This window comes from Saccopteryx bilineata, chromosome 6, assembly GCF_036850765.1.
Source record: "Saccopteryx bilineata isolate mSacBil1 chromosome 6, mSacBil1_pri_phased_curated, whole genome shotgun sequence".
In the NCBI taxonomy this organism is placed as follows: Eukaryota; Metazoa; Chordata; class Mammalia; order Chiroptera; family Emballonuridae; genus Saccopteryx; species Saccopteryx bilineata.
Genome location: NC_089495.1, coordinates 147,372,299 through 147,388,354, shown reverse-complemented (window position 1 = coordinate 147,388,354; position 16,056 = coordinate 147,372,299). Strand labels below are relative to the sequence as shown.

The window sequence follows — 16,056 nt, the reverse complement described above, 5'->3', positions numbered from 1 at the left end:
TAAGGAGGGGGATAAGTGAAATTGGACTTAAAGATGACTTGAGATTCTTTTCAGAGAGACAAAATGACATCAAGATAGGCAACAATGCCTGACCAGGCAGTGGCACAGCGGATAGAACGTCAGACTGGGATGCAGAGGACCCAGGTTCGAGACCCCGAGGTCGCCAGCTTGAGCACGGGCTCATCTGGTTTGAGCAACACTCACCAGCTTGGACCCAAGGTCGCTGGCTCGAGCAAGGGGTTACTTGGTCTGCTGAAGGCCCACGGTCAAGGCACATATGAGAAAGCAATCAATGAACAACTAAGCTGTCACAACGAAAAACTGATGATTGATGCTTCTCATCTCTCTCCGTTCCTGTTTGTCTGTCCCTATCTATCCCATTCTCTAACTCTCTCTGTGTAAAAAAAAAAAAAAAAAAAAAAAAGCAATGATGCTAAACAAAAGGCAGGCTTCTTTTGTAGATGTTGTGTCCTTGGAGAATTCAGTGATACCATTTGACCTGTGAGAAGAATGTCCTTTTGATCTCCAGCCTTAGCCCATACTCAGCCCATACTATTTCAAGCCGTGAGCCACTTGACCATGAGTTGAAGCTCTGTAGTAATATTTGAACATTACACGTATCGCAGAAGATGATAGGAGTGAATAAAAGCAAATGTTAGACTCTTCAGTGGTTTTTCTTTTTTTAGCAGCTGCATTTAGATTGGTGATGAAACAGAAGTGAACAATTATGATTCTTCTGAATCATTCCCTTTCGTGTTTTTGTTTCCATTATTCCGGCTACTTGATATTTCCTCCACTGGGGTGCTTGAAGCCCTGAACTCTGCTGGGCTTCCAGGAATGCGGGTGCCAGTCATTGTCAAGAGAAACATGTTTTCTCCTCAGGAAATTACAGTTCTATGTGGTATTATTTATTTCTGATCACTGTGTTGTGTTATGAGCATGTCTGAGGAATGAAAAAGGTGACTTCTCTTAGGCAGTCACTGGAAGGCCGTGCGTACCCTGCAGACCTTTATCTTTGAACAGTATACTCAGGTAAGAAATTATTGGGGGGAAAAGAGTAGAAATAAAGGTGGTAGAGATACCTTCCTTGATGAAAACTCTACTTTTAAAAATGTGATTCCTTTTACTAGCTGTTTGAACTTATAAACTTTTTCTAATTCAACAATGACACTGCAGAAAAGTGCTGAAAACATAAGTATTTGCCCCCAAAAGTGAGCACAAAGCAAGCCTCCCATGTAGCTCCTACCTGGCTCACGAATCACCATTGCCCAGATCTCAGGAGCCTCGCTGATGCCCTTGCAGGTCCAAAAGTCCACTTAGCTCATTCGGGTTGTTGGCAAAACCCAGGTCACATGGCTTTATGCCCAAGGCCCCCGTTTTCTTTCCGGCTGTCAGTGAGGGTTCTGTCTCAGTCCTAGAGGTCACCTCAGGCCCTTACTGCACGAGCTTCATCCTCACTCCAGCAGTGGTGCATTTAATACTTTCGTGCTTTGAATCTCTGACTTCCCCTTCTGCCACCAGCCGGAGAAAACTCAGATTGTGGAGGACTTGTGTGATTAGGTTAGGCCCACCAGGATCATCTTCCTTAAAGTCATCTTCATTATATAACATAACTTGGTCTGGGAGCAATATGTCATCATAGTCACAGGTCCCACCCACACTCAACAGGAAGGGGATTATGAAAGGGCAAGGGATACTTGTGTCATCTTGGAATTCTGCCCATCGCAGACCCCTGTTTTCTGCTCTTCTGAAATGCTACCTTTGTCAGAGATCTGTAAAAGTTTGTGCTTCTAAAGATTTATCTGCAACAACGTGTGATTCTAATCCTTAAGTCATAAAAGCACGTTGATCAGATACAATTACACATGTCATCTGCCGTGGTGTCTGGCATTAGGCCATCATACTGCCAAACACTGCTGTTGAGAGAGCCAGGTGAGGGTGAGCAGAGGCTCTGCTATCACACGTGATCCTGTTTCCAGAGACAGTGCCCTTGCCTGACTCATGTGCCTGTCTGGGCCTCACCATCTCACATCAGATAGCACTTGCCAAAGGAAAAGGGGGGGACAGGAATTTACTGCAATTAATTTGACAGTTGTGTTTGTCCTGTCTATTCTAAGTGTTCGGCTTTTTTTTTTTTTAATGTAGTTAATGCTGCCTACCTTGGAGCCCAAGAAATGATGCAGGTGGTGAAGCGAGACAATGAAATCATAAAGGAACATTTATCTAAGGTAATTACATAGTGCTGCATGGACTTAAGTAGATGGGCAGAAATAGTTACTGACAATAAAAAGGCTGGACTTGGTTAGAATCTGTAGGACCTCAGGTAGAGTTCTACTTCTAGTTAAAATCAATGCTATCTTTGAATGTTGCATAGAAAGTAGGTAATTAAATATACTTTACCACCTGTCTTTGCTGGGTTAATTTTTGGAATCCATACTCTCTCTAGGGCCTTGTGTACTGAGAAGATTCTCAATGATATTTATAGAATAAATAAGTTCTATTAAAATGTAAGTAAAACATTGGAAAAGAACTAACATTACTGCAACCCAGTGACTCAGCGAGCCTGTCTTTTCTGTTCTCCAATGTATTAGAGTAGGAATGTCCAGCCGACATCAAGACCAGTTTTCTATACAAGCAGTGTAAAAAGACAAAGATTGAAAAATTTAGCCTCGTGAGTTGCTGCAAATGGCAAAATCTTAAACAAACATTTGGAAGCACCAGTCTCAGAAACTGAATGGTTATTTGTGGCTATAGTTTAATTTGAAATGTATGGTCAATGTGCAGTGCTTGGGGTTTCAGAAACGTAGTACCAAAAAAGTAAAATATTTCATTAATATTTGTATAGTGATTACATGTTGAAATGATAATATCTTAAGATATGTTGGGTTAAGTCAAGTATATTATTAAAAGTCATTTCATCCATTTCTTTATACGTCTTTTGATAAAGCTACTAGAAATCTTTAAATTACGTGTGCACCTCTATCTTTCTGCTGGACTGTGCTGATTTAGAGCTTTGTGGTTGGTGCTGCACTGTGGCATCTGCTGGGAGCGATGTGATGGGCCTCCTGAAGGAACCTGCAGCCACAAGTAAAATCTGCTGCGCTTGGAATCTCTTCCTCAACTTGGAGTTGTTTGACTTAAACTGACCTACAGGGTTAATTCACTAGTATTGCCCTGTACTAGCATCATCCAGAGAGAACTCTGAAAATGCCAGTTTGTGTTTGTCTCTGGCCATAGTGGTCACTGTCTTTCCCAAACAGCAGTTGGCTACAGGTGAAAATTTTGGACCCAGAAGGAAGCTCTCACAAGCTGCATGGGGGAGGTTGGGGCCTTAGAAGGACTCTTTCTCCAGGGCTTTCTGGTTTGTTTGTTTTCAGTCATTGAAAGATGTGAAAAATACAAGAAAAACAGTATTTTATTTTTCAGTTAAATTATAACTGAATTTGTTTCAAAAATGCATTTAAGTTCTCAAGGCTGGAAGTTCATAAAAACAACTCAACTCCCAGTTAATAATAAGACTGGCAGATACTCACTTCCAAAACTCACACTTGCTGACTGACTAGACCCTGGTGTGTCCAAGCCCGCCCTACCACCTGTGGGAGCCAGCTGCTGTAAAATACTCATCATTCCTGGATTCTGTTTGGATGTTGTGCTCAGAGAGAGGTCAGAGGAAGGTGCTAACTTATTCCCGTCCTAAGTTAAATCCATATGCAGGCGTAATCATTCCCAGACAGAGGCCTGCTCGTGGTAACTGTGTCAGGGCTGTACGTTTGCTGCAGCTTTTATGGGGGAAGCATGGGGCTAGAATGGTAGATGGCAGACGTTTCAAGGTTAATATTAACACTCAGTTGGAGGAATAAACTTTTCTGACTACGGGGAATGGCTTTGTTTTGTTTTTCGGACAGCATTAAATGTACTGGTGAAATATGGAAAAGCAGGCCATTGTTTAGTGTAATGGGGCAAAATACTTGCAATTACTTGATTATCCTTTATACCGGCAAAGTCTGTGCTCCCCACTAGAATAATGCAATTCCAGCTCCTAAGGGAAACGAGGTACAGAGGCAGGAACTTTTTGTTTCTGTAATGAACAAAAGAGGAAACATGCTGTAATTTAATATTGGGGGGAGTTGAATCAACACACGTCCCATCTGCTTGAGAAAATAAAGAAACTCAAAAGGGCACATAGTTCTAGGGAGATAGTGGGCGTGGTCTCCCCCCTTCCAAACCACCTGATAATGAGTCAAACTTGAAAGCCACTTCCTAAGAGTAGATAAATCCCTATTGTAGATGTTCCAGTCAGGGATACTGCCCCATTTCAGTCCAGATGTGGGCATTCAGAAACTTCATACCTATCCAGGACTGCCCAGTGTGAATACTTTTCTGAGCTGTACGCTTTGTTGCAAAAATCACTCAGTATATCAGTTATTCAACATTCAAGACAATTCTGAAGAATATGTCTTCTTTGTGCCATTCAGTCAAGAAGCCACAGGAAGTTAGTCTACAAATAGTCTCTACTGTATCATGTGGTGGCCTTTGAATCCACCCCTCTACAAAACTATCAGACCATCATCCATAGGTTTTGGTTCTAAATTCAAATTTCTACCTCTGGATTTTCATTGTCCACCTGAAGAAAACTTTTTAATCTGGAAAATTGGCCTTTTTGACTCTGAAAAATATACTGGGCTGTTCTTTCCTCCCTCCTTCCCTCCCTTCTTTTCTTCCTTCTTCCCTCCCTCCCTCCCTCCCTCCCTCTCTCCCTCCCTCCCTCCCTCTCTTCCTCCTTCCCTCCCTCCTTCTCTCCTTCTCTCTCTCCCTCCCTCTCTCCCTCTCTCCCTCCTAGGTCTAGAGACTATATGCACAGCATCAAGCTGCATTTATTTGCAGTGCTTCACCACTGCATAAGTTAATTCCTTTTCTTGGAGCAAATATTTCAGACCCCTAGCTGTTTCCAGAAGAGTAGACTCATGGCCTGTGGCGTTGTGGTTGTGTTCTTTCTTCACCTGACTACATCCTGCCGTCCTGCCGTCCTTTACAACCTGGCTCCATTGCCATCCCCAGGAGGCCTTCCCCAGTCTCTGGTTTTGGTTAGATGCCTCTCCCCTTGGTTTCCATGGCTCCCTATGTCATTATAATGTTGCATTCACTATACAGTATGTAAATGTCAGCTTCTGCTCTCTCCCACCTTGAGGTGAGGCGCTGGGTTTCTCTCCTGTCAGTATCCCTAGGGCCTAGCACAATGCGTGATGCCTGGTGCATAGTCAGTACATGTGCCCTGTACCCTGGGTGAGTGGGCGGGGACGCTCAGCCTTTGTTGCGCTGTGGGTCTCTTTGGCTCTCGTGCACGGACCCTTCTCTGAATAATGTTTTTGAGTGCAGAAAATAAATGTATGAGATTACAAAAAAGATATAATTATCAAAATATCTTAAAAACAAATTTGTAATATATAATATGTACATCTTTATTAACACATTAAATAATTAGATAAAATAGCAATCAGAATTACTATTGTAAATTTGTGGTGATTGAGCATAAGTTATTTTTTGATACCTACAAGTTTACTGTCATTTGAAAATTTCCATAATTTTATAGGTGATGAATAAAATATGGAATTACTAATATCACTGTGATTTGTTACCAGTATTCATAATTGAATGAAATACTAAATTATAGAGATTAGCAAAAATAAAAATGTAATCTTTTTTCCATCCAAGTTTACATTACCACACACACACACACACACACACAACACACAACACACACACGCCACTACATCTGACCATTGACTGGCATGGACCCATAGACCTGCAGACGCAAAGGCACTTTGTACTAATAAGGTATGAGAATGGTGAGGAGGAGTCAGGGGCCGTTTCTCTGTATTAGAACGGTGACAAGATGGGGACTATGGAAGGAGGAGTGAGTTGTGGGAGATGATTGAGAAAGTGGTCTTTTGGGCACTTGTGTTTGAGACCCCTGTGGGCCACCCAGGTGGACACAGGTCTGGCAGGCCGCTGGACGTGTGGATGTGACGTTGGGAGAGCGGCCTGGGCCGGCCTGGACTTGGGAGAGACAAGGGTACATCTGAAGCCCGAGCATGGGTACAGCGACCTAAGGACATGTGTGTCACAAGGAGAGAAGGATCTAGAGACCGATTGTGGGGACACAGCCTGAAGGTGGAGAGAAGGAGAGGACTAGTGAGTAAGACGGAAGTGGAGGGGGAGGGGCGGGAATGAGAGCAGGACAGAGAAGCCGGAGTAAGAGAGTCACATGAGCGTTTTGCCACCCCAGTCCCAACCCCTCTGGGAGCCCCTGGGGTGTGCTCTGCTTTATGAGGCACCTGGCCTGTCTGAGGCCAGTAGGAGGTCAGCATCCCTGGCTCTGTCTGTCATTGCTCCGAGCTGCAGGGATGTGTGTCTCATTCATAGGAAAGTGAGTTTGTGTTTGATTTAGAAACTTGAAGTTTTCATTTAAAACTCACTTAGGAGGGAAACTCTAAACGGCTGTGACCATCTTTGGCCTAGGCTTATGGAAACAGCTGGTGTGTGCTACTGCCAGACCAAGTCTGAGCCTCACTCTCAGCCCACAGGCTCTGAGATGCTTCCCAGCCAGGACACAGGAGACAGCTCTGTGACACAGGTGGGCAGCACTGGAGGGGTTGCCTGCAGAGGGTACTGCCCCCACCCCCAGAGGGCCCGGCCAGGGCGACAGAGTGGCTCCGGAAAGGGTGTCCCCAGGACACAGGAGACAGCTCTGTGACACTGGTGGGCAGCACTGGAGGGGTTGCCTGCAGAGGGTACTGCCCCTACCCCAGAGGGCCCGGCCAGGGCGACAGAGTGGCTCCGGAAAGGGTTCCCCAGGACACAGGAGACAGCTCTGTGACACAGGTAGGCAGCACTGGAGGGGTTGCCCGCAGAGGGGCACTGCCCCTACCCCAGAGGGCCTGGCCAGGGTGACAGAGTGGCTCCGGAAAGGGTTCCCCAGGACACAGGAGACAGCTCTGTGACACAGGTAGGCAGCACTGGAGGGGTTGCCCCCAGAGGGGCACTGCCCCACCACCAGAGGGCCCGGCCAGGGCGACAGAGTGGCTCCGGAAAGGGTGTCCCCAGGACACAGGAGACAGCTCTGTGACACAGGTAGGCAGCACTGGAGGGGTTGCCTGCAGAGGGTACTGCCCCTACCCCCAGAGGGCCTGGCCAGGGTGACAGAGTGGCTCCGGAAAGGGTGTCCCCAGGAACAGAATGGCTTCTGCTGTGGCTCTCTCCCCATCCTGCTCAGCCCACCTGAGCCCAGAGGTGCTTGTCGTCTTTGGGACAGACCTCAGGCAGGGTTTGTAGACTCGGGCATGCAGATCCTTCAGACATGCGCAGGTCCCGCTCAGTGGAGCGTCAGAAGTGCTCCGTGGACTGGCTCACCAGGACTGCTTTCCGCCGGGCCTCGGTCTGAACCGATGCTGTTAGTTCTGCCTCTTTAACCTGAAGCCTGTACCAAACATCATAGTCATCCTGGAATTAGGTTTGTTTTTATTTCAGTCGTTTTGACCTTGAGAGCTTCACTGTGGACCCTTGTGCTAGCCTCCCCTTGAGTTCTCTAGTGGAGTGTGATTGAGGGAAGGGGGTACTGGGGAACAAAGTCTTTAGAGTCACAGCCTGAGCTTCCAAATCCATCTCTGCCACCTGCTTGCTTATATCATCTCGGTTAAGTTACTTGACCTGACTCTGCCTCTTCTTTTCGTCAATAAAATGGTTTACTAATGGTATCTATTCTCATACAGTTGTTCCAAAAATATAATGCTGTAATTCATATAAATCCTGTGCAGGAATGTAAGGTATGTACTAAGCATTCAATTAAAATTATTATTATTAATTATATCCTAGATGTGCCTCTGAGTATTTAGAAAGATTGTTGGCTGACTTTTCTTCCCTCACGTGTCCCTTCCCAGATTGGCATTCTGTAGTGCAGGGTTTTGATGATGCTGACTGGGTAGCCAGCAGACCCAGGAGTGCCCCTGCCCCTGGGTCGCAGCCGCTGCCCCGTGAGATGCCTAAGGGGGGGTGCTGAGGGAACAGAGCCGCACCTCATCTTTGCCAGGTCGTGGGTCCCGTGCCCCAGGGCAGAGCATTCAGATGAGCTGCTCCTGGGGTTTCTCTGCCTTCACTAAGCAAGAGCCTTCTGTCCCTCCACTCTCCCGAGACAAACACCTAGAGGAAGAGAAACACGGGGGGGGGGGGGGGTAGATCCACTGCCAGTGCCCCTCCTCTGCTCCTCCCCAGAGGACGTGGCTGTGTTCGTGCGGCTTCTCTCTGTGGTCCCAAGTGAGAGACACAAAGCTGGTCACTAGACAGCCCGGGGACTTCCGTCTGGGAGCTAGTGGATACTGTCCCTTAACCCTTGAGTCACGCAGAAAGAGGGCCCCACTTTGCTGGCCTTTTGGGGCACAGTTGTTCCAGCCACAGAAAAGCAACCCCGGCCATAACTGCTCAGACCCGCTCCTCCTCCATGGGGTGCCGATTCTCACAGCCCACTGAGCGATGGACCAGGGCCTCGTGGTCATAAGGGCTGTGCTTCCACCTCCGTCCTCAGCCAGTTTTTTTAATCTTTTGGGGATTTTAATTCTCATTCTCTTAAGAATGGTAATTGGGCCAGTTTGGGATAAAAAGAAAGGAAACAAGGTAAATTGGAAAATGAATTTTCTAAACTGACTTCCTTTCTTTAGCAATTCTTATGTTCCTACAAATGGCTGTTCAGAAAGACGGCAGCAAACTTGACAGCCGTGTGACTGCTGTTACACTGTTCCCTAAAGCAGTGGTCCCCAACCTTTTTTGGGCCACAGACCGGTTTAATGTCAAAAAATATGTTCACGGACCGGCCTTTAGGGTGGGACAGATAAATGTATCACGTGACGGAGACAAGTGTCAAGAGTGAGTCTTAGATGGATGCAACAGAGGGAATCTGGTCATTTTTTTAAAAATAAATCATCATTCAGACAAATATAAATAAAACGGAAATAATGTAAGTTATTTATTCTTTCTCTGCAAACCGGTACCAAATGGCCCACGGACCGGTACCAGTCTGAGGCCCGGGGGTTGGGGACCACTGCCCTAAAGGACGAGAGTTTCAAGTACCGGGAGGAGCGCTATGTTACAAAGCAGGTTCCCTTTAAGGTTGCAGGGTCCGAGCGTGAGTGTGGACTGGGGGAGGGGAGAGGCAGAGGCCCTGCTGTGGTCCAGCCTGTTCCAGCTCTCCCCACTGAGGGGCGCCCTGGAGCATCTCCCCGCCTGCACCCTGAGCCTGGGGAAGCTGGGAGGGGCTGAAAACAGGGAAACAAAGGCAGGGCAGGGAACTCAAACCGGGAGATAGGAGGCCTGCCTGTGTGAGTGCTAATTTAACTCCTTGGTAAGCACCTGGCTGCTTTATGCCAGACCTTTTGCTTCTTGAATTTAAAAAAAAGAAATCCTGGTCTAGTGGGAGTTCTTTCAGAGAAGGAAAGAAAACATGGAGAAAGCAAGCATTACATAATCTTTCTTGGCTCTGCAGTTAGGCAGAGAGAAATGTAGCGCCTTCCTGAGCATCGCCACCCTTGCTGGCTGTTACCTTCTCAGTGCCGGCAGGCCATTTGCTGCTATACGGGGTGACAGATCGGGGCACTGACAGAAATCGGCACACAGCTTTAGCTGGGAAGCCTGTCCGTTGAGCACCCAGGGAGTTCTGACTCCACCAAATGCTAACAGAAGACACCCCACAGCACCCAGGGAAGCGGGGGGCCGTGTCTCTGCTGCGTAGGGAACCCGGGGGCTCGTCTTATGGGCTCTGCCGGGACGGGAAGTCACAGGCTCGGTGTGTGGGCCTCCCTTCGTTTTGGAAGATGTGGCGACCAAGATCCCCCAATGGCACTGCAGCTCAGGCGCCAGGTCTACCTATGAGTAGAAGTTGGTGAGGACCCGCTGAGACCCGCGTGAGAGTGGGGGCTTGAGATGGGGTGTGCTTCGCTGTGCATTGTTGATGGCTTCTCTTCCATCCAGTGGCTCTCGCCACTGTCATTTCAGGGGAATTCAATGTATGTGACAGAGAGAGAGAGAGGTAATGTACATAGTAGACTACTTTAAACTTAAAAATGTTTAATACTTTAGTTTCTGAGACTGAGTTACATCAAAAGCAACTATATCAGAAGAAAATATATTTTCTCAAAACCTAGTTTAAGGTTATGTGGCTGTGTATGCCTCTGAGCGGGGCACAGCTCCCAGCGTGGGGAAGAATGTGGGCAGGTCTCGCCCACAGTTGCACAGTCCAGCTGCCGCCCCTTTGTCGGCTCCGCCAGCACCGTAGTAATAGCGCCTGCCCTTTCAGAGTGCTCTCTGTGTGTCCTGGTCGATGTGCTTGGTTTTCTGGTGCGCACCACCAGCCCACAGGCAGCTACTTCCTGCCCCACTTTACAGAGGAGAAAACAGGCCCAGAGAGGCCAAGTAACTGGTCGAAGGTAACAGTGTGTGTGGCTGGGAGAACAAGATTCCAGTTCCAGTGGCTGTGGCTCAGGGCCCAGGCTCTCACTGTGTACTCACCGTGCCACCTGTATTTACGTGATGACTCGAGCAGTTTCACACCTTTTTACTGTAATGAAATACGCAGGTTCTCTGGAAATGCCTTCACTCTGAGCATGCCCAGAACACCACTTACCACTGCGCTCCGGACCGCACTGCATCCTGGAGCAAGATGCCCAGAGATCACTGCAAGGAGTCAAGTTCCGTTTGCTTACCTACTGGGAACTGGTTCATCCCAAACTTGGCTACAATGGTGAACTAAGTTCTGAGGAGCTTCTAAAATTCAGTTTATCCATAAAGTTAACAAAAGAAAAAGTAAATAAATAAATAAAATTTTAAGACGATGAAAAACTTTTATTAGACAACAATTTCAGGCAACTCCTGTGATGCCTGTAGTCCTACTGGATTGTTGAAGAGAGAAGTAATTCAGAGAAGAGGGGTGTTTTTCTAGTTTAATTGAGACATAATTGACATACAACATTGTATTAGTTTAAGGTGTACAACATAATGATTGATATGTGTATATATTGTGAAATGATCACCACATAAATTTAGTTAACTCCCATCACCTCATGTAAGTTACACATTCTTGTGATGAGAACTTCTAAGGTCTACTTTCTTAACAACTTTCAGATGTAAGAATAACCACTATGCTGTAGGTTACCTTCTCCAGACTTACTCTTACAAATGGAAGTTTGTACCTTTTGACCCCCTTCACCTAATCCTCCCACTCCCACCCCCTGCCTCTGGCAACCACAAATCTGTTCTGTTTCAATGAGTTTGCTCCTTTTTAAGATTCCACAAGTAAGAGATCATAGAGCATTTATTTTTCTTTCTCATTCTGACTTATTTCACTTAGCATAATGCCCCAAGGTCCATCTATGTTGTAGCACTTCCTTTTATATGGCTGGACTATATATATATATATATATATATATATATATATATATATATATATCATTATCACTATGTATCTCTACAGTGGCACCTTGAGATATGAATTTAATTCGTTCTATAACCAAGCTCATAAGTCAGTCAACTCGTATATCAAACTGGCGATACTGGACCCATGCGCCAACGTGCCAACTAGCGGCAGCTTCCCGAATCATGACTCGCATCTCAAACAAAAATACGGACCAAGTCGCAGCTCGTATCTTAAAAAAAAAAAAAAAAAAAAAAAAAAAAAAAAAAAAAAAAAATTGTATGTTGGTCTGTTCGTATCTCAAGGTACCACTATATATAGGTATATATCCCTAAATGAAGAGTTTTGTGTATGGCTTTTCCATGTTTAATATTTTAAGATGTTGATATATCATTAAAAGTGATTTTTATTAGTTATTAGTGAAATCAAATTTATAAGCTTGGGTAACAAGATGCTTCCTAATATTTCTTTTGTTCTTACAATAAATTGTCTTATTAATGCTTAAAAGCGAGCAACTCACAGTGTATCCTAACAAAGCTTTGTTGATTCTCTCAAGGTAGAATGCAGGTTTTCCTGCTTTAGGCTCCTATGCTTTGTTCATTCCTCTCTCTGCCCACTGTGTTTAAGGGCCAGTTGGTGCATGCCTATGTTTTTCCTACTCTGGGAGCTTCTCCAGGGTAAGACTGTCTTACTTCTGAATTTCAGCGACTTAGCCAGTACCAGATGGGAGTTTTTGGTGACTCTGTCAGTTTCAGCAGCAAAAAGTAAAAAGAAACAGAAAATAGAACATGAGAAATGACAAATGTAGATTCTGTCAGGTGGCAGGGACATTTTAGCAATTTGCAGGGACATGTCTCCTTGCGGGCATCCTGAGGAGTTAAAGGAAAATGACGTCTGCGAGCAGAGAGACTATAGTAACCATAATCCCACCTTGCTTCAGAGAACACAGGTGTATCAGCAGAGGCAGTCCTGGGAAATCAAAGTCGAGAACTAAGAAAATTAAATTCTGTGTTTGGTAGAAGAATGGATTAGCTAGCATGACAACAGGGTGGGTGCACAGAGTAATTTCCATCTCAACATGTGTGCTTTTATCATTCTCATGCACATCGAAGCAGGTGCCCAAGGGAAATACCTAGGGGAAATAACTAATTTTCTTATAAACCTCCGAATTTAAACACCCTGCTGATAGCCTGAGGTTCTTGATTAGCATCTCCAGTATTTATTTTCACAGCAGTTATCACCCCCATGCCAGGCAGTGCCCAGGAACGCGTAGACTTAAGACTTGAGGTAAAGGTGATTGGGTTTATGCCAGGGGTTGTCACACTCAGTTTTCGTATCCAATTTAAGACCTCCCACTCTTCAGATCTGTCTGTCAAGGACATTGGTCAGTTCATTGTTAATTGTACTTATTAGGAATGTTGTATCTGGATTTATAACCCAGCTTTAGAGCTCACTAATTGTTTAAACATCAGTGAGTTAGTCTCGCTAAGCCTCAGTTTCCTTTTATATAAAATACCTTTCCCAAATGTTGTTATAAGGATTCAGTGAGCACAGAGCTTACTTAGCACAGAGCCTGGCACATTACTCTGTTTTCATGGGCTTATTGCTATTTGCTGTGATTCGTTTTTACATATTGATATAATAATAGCATATGTTCTTAACCACTATGCTTGGTGTCCAGTTATTTATTTTCTTTCCTTCTTTCTTTCCTTCCTCCTTCCCTCTCCCTCTCCCTCTCGCTCTGCCTCTCCACTTCACCTGGCCTCCGCACCCCCCACCACTTCCATACACCCCCTACTTTTTCGCTTCCTGTTTAGGGTTACAGATGCAGAGGCCTCTTCAGATCTGTTGCCTGTGACTAACAATCTGTAGGGAACAGGAAGTACTTTGAGCCAGTGTGGGTAAAGGCATTAGAAATACTCGTGTTTTACCAATAAGCCAAGATTTTCAGAGTCCTTCAGTGAGTATAACCTGAAGAAGAACTTGAAAAACAAAAAATAAAAAGACATTGCCCCACCAGAACTTAGAGAGTTAACCAAATACAGCCCACTCTAAATGGTTACTGGTCAAGGAGGGTTGAGAAATAAAATCAGATGAACATACAGGAAGCTAGACTCTTCCCTGGTACACTGTCTTGCACATTGATGTCACTTTGTGTCAGGGTCCCTCGTACCTGCTGTGGGCCCTGCATGACCCACAGCTACTGGGACCTGACTTGTCTCTTGATACCGTAAGGTATCCCACCCTGTAATCCATGTGACTGGATTACATGAATCTCAGCGGCTGGCACCTCCCACGTGCGGGAGGGATGGCATCTCCCCAATGCTGTTGCTCATCAAGCCACCCTTCTCACTGGAGGCATTTCAGGTAGTAATCACATCACTGACAAGTAAATGCAAAGTTCTCCATAAAAATAGTAGGAAATGTTAGGCAGAAAACAGCAGGTGTGTACCGTAGTACTGTTCTTGTACAAGAGACTTTGCGGATGGGGGATATCTGTTCTGCCTTGCTTTCCTGCTAGTGAGCCCTCTTCTGTTAAGGTTTCTCACGAGACTTCCCCATTACAGCTGTCATAGTGTGAAGGCTCCCAGAGTGCCTCTCTCGGTGTTCAAGTGTCTAAGCAGGAGAGTGCCCTGGAGCAGGGCAACAGGCCTGATTTTCTCACACGTGAGTCTGAGCTTCCAGATTTCCCAACACTGTCTCATACTCTGAGGGAACAGCGTGCACACGGCTGTTCCATATACTGCTTCCTGGATGTAATCTCAGTGGGTTTTGGTGGTAAGAGTAGGGAGTGATTTAGAGAGAACTGCAGTGATTGGCCCTAATGCCTGCAGAAAGCCATAGCAGGCGGTTGCTGAGAGATAGGACACTCGTCTTCCTACAACTGGCCAAAACAGCCAACCACTGGTTGCAGGTTGAGCATTTTAGAGCGGTAGAGAGACTGGCACCAGGAGGGAATACCGGGCAGCTGCCGGCTCTCCTGTTCTCCTGGATGCGAGGAGAACTTCCTACTCTGCTCAGAGCCCTGGCAAACGAATTTTGATTTTAGGGGCTTCGGAGAGCCCAGAAATGGTTGTAGTGAGCAAAAATAAAAGAATAGGAAGAATAAATTAAGTGAGAAATCTGAAACACAGATCTTTGCTTTGTGTTACTCAAAACCAAAACCCCAGCCCTGGCTGATAGCTCAGTGGTTTAGCATCGTCCCAATTCAGTGCCCTGTCAGAACACATACAGGAACAGATCTGTTTCTCTCTTTCCCCCTCCCCCGGCTCTTCCTCTCTCTCCAAAGAATCAATCAATCAGTAAATAAATAAATAAGTAAAACCCCAAGTAACAACCAGAAAAATCTCAGTGAAGTTATTCAGAATAAGTCTGCAACTCAATGTTTAGTTACTAGTAATTGACTCTTGGAGTACTACAGTAAATATCTTCCTCTTTAAAGTGTTTTTAATTAATCATCTCTTGAAATATTGGTTAAGTCATACTGTTATTGTAATAAAGGCTAGTGTTTTTATAAGAGTAGTTTTACCTGTTCATAATCAGATAAAGGCTTTAATAATTGATAAAACAAAATTATTCAGGGGCAGTAACACGGATTTCCCACACCTTCTTCCCCCGCCAGTTGATCCCCTCCAGTCGCTTCACCGTAGTAACCAGAGTAGGTTTCCTCCATTCAGACCTGATCATGTCACTTCATTGAGTGAAGTCACCTGTTAGCTCCTGTGCACTTCAGAGTAAGTAGCACCAAACTCCTTAGCATGGCACACAAGGTTATAACCCACTCTCCCTCTGCCTTGCTAGTCTTTTTGTTTGTTTGTTTTAGTGTGAGAGAGAGGGACAGACAGACAGGAAGGGAGAGAGATGAGAAGCATCAATTCTTCATTGCAGCACCTTAGTTGTTCATTGATTGCTTTCTCATATGTGCCTTGACCAGGGGGCTCCAGCCGAGCCTGTGACCCCTTGCTCAAGCCAGCGACCTTGAGCTCAAGCCAGCGATGTTGCGCTTTAAGCCAGCGACCCCATGCTCAAGCTGGTGAGCCCGTGCTCAAGCCAGATGAGCCCAGACTCAAGCCAGTGATCTTGGGCTTTTGAACCTGGGTCGTCAGCGTCCCAGGCCACACTCTATACCCGCTGTGCCACCACCTGGTCAGGCCAGCCTTGCTAGTCTTATCTCCCGCCATTCTACATCCCAACCATATGTAATTGCTTCCCAGTCCCAAGCGTGCTGTACTCCTGCAGACTCCTTCCTTTGCTCGGCCTGCTCCCCACAGTGTGGTCCTCCAACCTGAACACATGAGTCACGCGTCGGCTCTCCGGGAACGTTCTCCTGCCTGCCGTCCCTCGTCTGAGTCGGTGGTTGTCTGGTGTACGCGGTGCCTCCAGGCTTCCCCACCAGAAACTGTGTCTTGTTATCTGGCTTCTGGGTTCGTAATACAGGGTAGAACCTCATTAACTATTTGCTGCCAGATTAATAAATAAGGATTTGAGTGAGTGAGTGAATTCGGTGTATTATGGAAACTTCAAGTGAGTGTAACTGGCCACGTAAGGGCTGGAGCCAAGCATAACTCTTTTTTTTTCAGAGTTAACAGCTGTCTTAGGGT

At 45.9% G+C, this 16,056-nt stretch overlaps 1 protein-coding gene across 3 annotated transcripts in view; it reads left to right on the top strand.

Annotated features, from left to right (window-relative positions):
• LDAH (lipid droplet associated hydrolase) overlaps positions 1-16,056 on the top strand; it is a 110,785-nt gene that overhangs the window by 89,769 nt on the left and 4,960 nt on the right. For all 3 annotated transcript variants that reach the window (XM_066235194.1, XM_066235193.1, XM_066235192.1), the window contains one exon: positions 2,146-2,228. In XM_066235194.1, the coding sequence (XP_066091291.1) occupies positions 2,146-2,228 (83 nt within the window). The remainder of the gene's footprint in view (positions 1-2,145; positions 2,229-16,056) is intronic.